The following is a 7,065-nucleotide window of genomic DNA, read 5'->3' on the forward strand; positions in this document are numbered from 1 at the left end:
ATGAAGGTTAATATCAAGCCAATTGTTTAGGCTTAGTTCTACAAACCAGAATATCTTTCTAGATCAAGCCAAACTGAAATACCTCATTCTTTTCCTGATGGAATCTCAGTAGCATTTCCACAGAAATGCACACAACTGGGTAAAAATGTAATTTTTCATTGAAAAAGCCATGTAATTAAAAAAAAAATAACATCCAGCAACCTCTAATAATAAGTTATGTCTTTGCTGCCCATTCTACTCCTTCATACACATGCAAAATAAGTGATGTTACTTTCATGTACTAACAGTTGCCATTCCCTCCCTATATGCAGTGTTCATTGAGCAGTTTAACCTCCCTTCTCCTAGTTCCCCATCTTTTCTGTTCAGTCTATTAAATATGCTGTAGCTGGTACAGTCTATCAAATATATTGTGCTTTTGGATTTCTTTGCAGGGTCTTTCTTGTTTTGGTTTCGTGAGGGGGGTGGGTGTTTTAATTTATTTTTGCATGTGTATGTGATGAACCATAATTATCTCAGATTTTGCCTAATCTGAGATACCTATGGTGCATGGGAGAGGGACAGAAATGGAGGAACACATCCCAGGTAAACGTGTGGTACTGCATTTGTTTCAATCTGGGCAAGACCACAAATGATAAGGGCAAACTTAAGCATATACTTTAAGGTATGGAAGGAAAAAAAGTAGACATTTAAAAATAATGAACTATTAAAGGAATTTTTGTAGTGTATGGAACTTCGCCAAGAGGTTCATATGAACTACCAGTGAAATAACATCCTCTTTGAAACAGTACATCTGATCAGAATGTAGGGAGGTGTTAGATTTTGTTTTGCAGCAGAGGATACAAGCTCTACTGCAGGAGGCAGTGAAAAGAAAGGATGCAAGTGTAGATAAAGATGGTGTGGGAGGATGTTTGTGGTATCAGAAGCATTCGTTCTGGAATTTACCTAACAGCAAAGTCATATATAATTACTGCATATAATGCAGTAAGTGTGGTTTTAATACAAAGCACAGAAATGCTATAAAGGAAAAGAAATGGAATGTAGGAAAATAATTCTGCTTATATACTGTTTAATGATTAAGAATTTTTGGAAGAGGGAAGTTTTAAGTAGCATTTATCAAGTCAATAAGATCATGTGCAGAGAAGCTATCTAAAAGGAAGGGAGAAGGTACTTAAAATAAGCAAGCAGAGATGTGTAATTAAATGTTAGAACAGATAATGCAAGGAAAAGTAAAAGTATGATAGATTCCTGGCATTGACAACATGCAGGTGATATTCCTTGAGCTAGCAAAATACATAGAACTGACCAGGACATAGAGAGGCTACAATCTGAAAGGTATGCTATAAAAAGTGCAAATATAGAACAGGCATACCTTCTGAGCTGTTTTATGTACGAGTATGTGCCAACATGAACAATCACTTTTGTGGGCATGATTATGAGGGTTGTTTTCTGAACTTTGATTCTATAAACCAAAGTGTATTCTGTAAATACATAGCACAATCTGTGTATGCTATAAAATGTGTGTGCTGGTTGTCCTCCTCCTGTTTTCCATTTCTAGGATCATCTCCTCAGTCCAGAAATGCTTTTACTTTCCATTGCTCTTTTAACCTTTGGACAGCATCTCATGTGTGTTTACAGCTTCTGCACAAAAGCTGACTGCAGCTATCTGTTAATTAATTTGCCAGGCACAACCTCACAAAGAGAGAGGAGCGCTCTGTTTGTGATCTTGAAATGTTTTGAGATGTGAGGAGCTATGATTGGTGTTCAGTGATCACCAAAACTTCTGCAGTTAGAAACGTGTCATGATTGTGAAGCTAATCGGTGTCTGTTTGCTTCAGGAGCTAAACCAGCAGAGAGATCAAGAATGTAATGAGTGTCATTGCAGCTATTCTCACTTTAGATTTTTTTTTTGGCGAGGAGAAAAGAAATTTATACAGACCAGTGATATGAACAGAAAATAAAATGTTTAAAAAGAAAAAAACAAGAAAGTGAAAGTTTGATGCAGAAAGCCATAGACAGAAACCAAATGCAGAACAGTGAAGCAGCTTCTAATGTAACTGGTAAATAAACGGTATCATTGGGATGTATAAAATATGTTTATTACATGGTTGAGTACTTCAGCATAATAAACTCAAAGATACAGTTCAAACTCAATTTTGGATACTTAGGATCAGCTCATTTTACGGGTTTATGAGTCACTCGATCCTTTGTAAAGAAGGTAGACTAAGATCCAAAATATACAAAGCACACCTTAAGTAAGAACATTATTTTATAAACTTTGAAGTTTAATAAAAGGAATTACAGTTTGTCCAAAGTTGTTAATATTTATTCACTACATCTTATGTAAACCACTCCCATGAAGAGTGATGGTATTGTGTCAAGGATTCTGTAAGGAGACAGATAAAGAGCTTATTTCCTGCACATATTCTGACTTCTCTTCATGATTTTCCTCCTCCGTTGACTTGTCTGTATTTGGGCCTTTGCTACCATATGTGAAGTTTTTTCCACATAGGGGAGAAAAAAAAACAAAAAACCTTTTTATCCCAGAAACATGACACTTATCAACTGCATCAATTCATGCTCTATGTTTCCTGCTTCCTAATCATGTGTTTTCTGTTGTGTTTTTTTTTTCACTAGGGCCTATTTCAAGACATTTGTCCCTCAGTTCCAGGAGGCAGCATTTGCTAATGGGAAGCTTTAGGCAGCCTCAGGCATGGAAACGATACTGAACAGATCCTTCAGTGTCAGCCCACAAGAAGAATGCCTGGAAATGGGATGGACTGACGATATGTGCTTTCTTGCCTCTGAAGTGATTTTGGTAGCTTCACTTTTTGAAACAAAGACCTCAGTAGCATGCTTAGAACTGGATATTTGATATTTGTCCTGTCCCTTTGCCTCTGCCACCACCATTCCTATGTATTTTCTGGATTAAATTTAAAAGGACGTGTTTTGATGTGATAACACTTTCTTGTTCCAACAATGTCCTGTATGTTATGCCTTGTTTCCTTGTCTTCAGATGGTCTAAATCGGATTTTTTTTTTCCCCATGGAAATATGATGTAGTTTGTATATTTAGTTAATGTTTTCAGCTTATCCTAAGAAAACATAAAACTGCCATTATGTACCAGGAATGCCTAGTGGACTGTACAGTGCCATAGTCTACCTTGGAGGTTTGCGTCTCACTGCGGTCATTACTCTCACAGGTATGGACATGAGTTGCACACTTCAATTCTTAGTGCCTTTGCAGTTGGTCTGAAGTTAAAATGGCAGGGTGTTTGAGGGTTGGGGGGTTTTTTTTAATATTTCTGTTGAAAGCTCATCTTATGTGAAATGCTGTGCTTTTATGCTTTGGTTTTTTTTCCAGTTGTACAGTTTTGGTGTTTTACTAATGAACTCCCCTTGCCATTACAGAAAAGTTCTACTTCTTTAGTACCAATGTGCAAGGAACTAGTTATATAAATCAGTATAACAAAATAAAGCTCTTTCATAGATCTGTAATTTTTCCAAATAAGATAAATACTGCTAAGAAGCAAGCTTTCAACAAGGGAATAAATGATGTCTTGGAAAATAACATGAAATAATGTAGGGCTATAGGTATTTAGCTTAATGCCTAAGTTCAGCATGTCTTCTCAGAAATAATTTTATGTGTATATAACTGGAAACATTACCTCCCCTAATTCTGAAATGCCAAACACAAAATCCCACCTACTCATCCTTTCTTTCCTGCTTGTGTCAGGAGCACCATTTGAGGCTAACTGTCACAATGTCACTTCCCAAATTAATTTGTGAATAGACCAGGGTACTTTCCAGTAAGGAATAAAATGAACAGTGTTTGTTGCTTATAAATGGCATCTGGAAAATGTGCCCTACTTCTGCAAAATATAAGGAACTAAATGAATAGTATGCAGATGATACAGTGGAACTGGAAAACATTTAATTTTAAATTATTCACTGTACCACCACGTGCAATGAAATCTTATCGAATTACTTGACTGGCAGTATTCTTCTACCCTTTCTGCAACTTGTTTATTACATGAAAAATAGTGCTTTTGAGGGTTTATGTCCACCTAGGAAATGCAGATGGGTTTTGAGCAGTGAAGCTTGATACTTAAGAATTATGCAAATAATTCACCTCTAGAAACTACAGGTATTTTTAGCTAGTTTATGGGCAACATTTAATTTATGTTTAATACTGAAGTTCTTGGCTGGAAATTTAGCTGCAAACGACATCAGAAGCTTTATTGTAACTCCACAGAGGAGGGGGCATATTCTGTCCTGTGACCCATCCCTTTGTGATTTTCAGTGCATTATTTGAGGACTGCCAACAGCTCCAAAGGTCTGAGCCTGAATTCCCTCTGTGGAGACATTGCACGAGGCTTCTGCATGCAAACCAAAACTTAGAGCAGATGTGGAAGGTAATGGTTATATGTGAATAGCAAAACCATAACTGAACAACCTTAAGTGACTGGGAACAAGCATTGTTTAGTGCACTAGGATGATCTCACATTTGCATTTCTTCAGGTAAAAGCCAAAGCCATGTATTTAAGAATAAGCCAACCTTGTGAATGAGGTGGGAGAAGGAGGATGGCTAATGAAAAACATATGTTCTCATAGTGTTCAAAATCTGATAAGAACGCTCTCTAGCCATCTTCAAAAGGTAAAAATCAAGCCTTCAAGTTGCCTCAGTACATTCCTGGAATCTTACATTTTATAACCTTGTGCTTGATTCAGCATTGTAGTGATTGCCCCATGAACACAGTGAGTACTTATATACCTGATTGTCTGCCACGGCCCAAGGGTGAAGGGAGTGGGGACGCGACGCTGCACAAAGGGTTCTGACACAGTAGAAGGTCAGGGTGGGATGGCCAGTTTAGTGAAGGGAACAAGGACTTATATAGGGTCTGGGTAAAGGGAGGTCTGATAACTGGGGTGGAGCATGGGATTGACACCTCAGGGGAGAGCAGGACTGGGGAACACGGAGAAGATGGGTGGAACTTGAGGAGTATCCAGGGTAGGGGACCAACGGGAGCTCACTCTGCACTGCGGCGTCCATCAGCCAGTCAGTGAGAGATGAGCGGGAAAACCAGGGGAGAACAAGGGAGTAAACAACTTTTGGTGGGAAAAACGTGAGGGCAAGTCCAGACAAGCCCTGAACAATACAAACCAAGGGGATTAACATAGGAATAATTGTGGGGGTTCATTGAACATGGCAATAAACTGGGGAATAATGTGAAAGTCCATGAATTATTAAGTCTTTCAGGCCCCATACAAGTCCCTCCAGGCCTTAAATCTCTCCCAGTCACTTGGGTGATCCTCCTCAATTGTCCAGGTGGCACCACTATTTATTTTTTCTTGTTTTTTCAGAAATTGCCATGATTCAAAGGCTAGCAATTGCAAAACATTTTGGAAAGAGATCCACTCTTCATAATTAAGATTTATTTTCAACCAAAAATGCATCCTTCACCTCAGTCCCAGTAATTTCGGACAAAGAACTGTTTTATTATTAAAAGACTAAGAGTTTTAGAAGCCATGTAAGAAAATACTTTGAAGGTACAAAAAGCCTAAACCAGCAATTCCTTGTATTGAATTCAATAGTTTCATCAGCTTTCCAGTAACATGCATGGAAACAAACCAGTAGTTCCAGTCTCATTTTGTGTCATGCTACAATTGGTAGTATTTGGGGAGAAGAAAAGGTAAAATAAAAAGATAGAAAACATGTGAAACTGTACTGTTTGTGTTTAAGATAAAGTTTGCAAGCCTATCAGTTTTTAAATTAAAGGCATTTTTGTTACTCTTAATGAACATTTTCTTTGACCTGCACAGTATTTTATGGATCCCTTCTTTATAGTTCTCAGAAGAAGTATTGGGGGTGTTAGCATTGCAAATGGGGTATTGGAAGGAAAGACACTGAAATGAGTGAAAGCTTCCTTCCAGAAGGAGGATTATCATATAAATACTACACCAGAAAAGAGAGTTAGTTTGAATAGTTTTATATCAAATCAAGTATTCATTGAAAGCATTTAAGGTAGGATGTTGGGATCTAGTAAGTTGGAGTTATTTCTATTGTCTTCTGTTTTATTATAATATCCATTGTGGCCAGTTTAATGGCACAGAGACTTTCAGCACTTATGTGATATAACTGCATATATCGCAGTTAAAAGGAGCAGTCAGATCTAGGCTATTTTCCTTGGTTTATGAGAATCACAAGACATAAAGGCGAAAAATAGCAATGTTACAAACATATCAGAAAGCCTAAATAGTTCTGACTGAAAGAAATGCAGTAAGGCTGTAGTTACTAAGCCCTATTAATGCACGATTTTCCAAAGGTCCTTAAAGTGCAAATGTGCTGCCAAGCCTTTATTCATCTGCATACATATTCCACTGTGCTAGAAGTAATACCAAATCTTATGGATTTAAAGTCAGCCTTCTTGTGAACTTGCTGGAAAGAGTGGACAAACAGCTGGAAGAATAAATAAAAGTAAAATATGTCATATGTTGTTTGGCCTTCATTGATCTTTCTGTTGTGCTGGCCATTGCTTTGTTGGTCAGCATGTCTCATCTGCTGAATCAGCAGGTTTTGGTATCATCACTGTGCTTGAACATCCTCCCTTCATACAGAGAGTAGACTTGAGTCAGTTTGTGAGAAGAAATCATTGCTAGAATTAGCACAGATCTCCTGTATATTGTTAAACCATCCCTAGGGATGTTTCTCTGTATGTTTCCTTTCTCTCATCCTGTCTCGTGCCTGTGGCAATAAGCATCTTTGGTGAATCAGTCAGTGGATGAGATTTAGCACTGAAGTGCAGCATTTTAAGTCTTACTTCAGGTGGTTTTACATGGAGACTTCTTACCTAGGAAAGAGAGGATTCAATCTTGAGTACTCTCCATTGAGCAGTGCCCCCTAATAAAAGGCTGAGGGTTTAGCAGAGGTCAAAAACATGTTTGAGCAGTGAGTACTGCTGCTTAAACATCCTTCTATGTCAGTACCCTTAATCAGAGAAGCAATAGGCAGTGGAAACCTGTAGTAGCACATGAGGATCACCACTGCAGATCTGAAATACATTTCTAA

The 7,065-nt window shown here is 37.9% G+C and overlaps 1 protein-coding gene across 2 annotated transcripts in view; it reads left to right on the top strand.

Annotated features, from left to right (window-relative positions):
• Positions 1–2,958, top strand: part of BABAM2 (BRISC and BRCA1 A complex member 2) — a 168,189-nt gene extending 165,231 nt beyond the window's left edge. For both annotated transcript variants that reach the window (XM_051782898.1, XM_051782899.1), the window contains exon 12: positions 2,635–2,958. In XM_051782898.1, coding sequence (XP_051638858.1) covers positions 2,635–2,698 — 64 coding nt within the window. In that variant the 3' untranslated portion in view covers positions 2,699–2,958. The remainder of the gene's footprint in view (positions 1–2,634) is intronic.
• The last annotated feature ends 4,107 nt before the right edge of the window (positions 2,959–7,065 follow it).

Source organism: Manacus candei, unplaced genomic scaffold, assembly GCF_025592945.1.
Source record: "Manacus candei isolate 608988 ecotype Guabito, Panama unplaced genomic scaffold, ASM2559294v1 h1tg000017l, whole genome shotgun sequence".
In the NCBI taxonomy this organism is placed as follows: Eukaryota; Metazoa; Chordata; class Aves; order Passeriformes; family Pipridae; genus Manacus; species Manacus candei.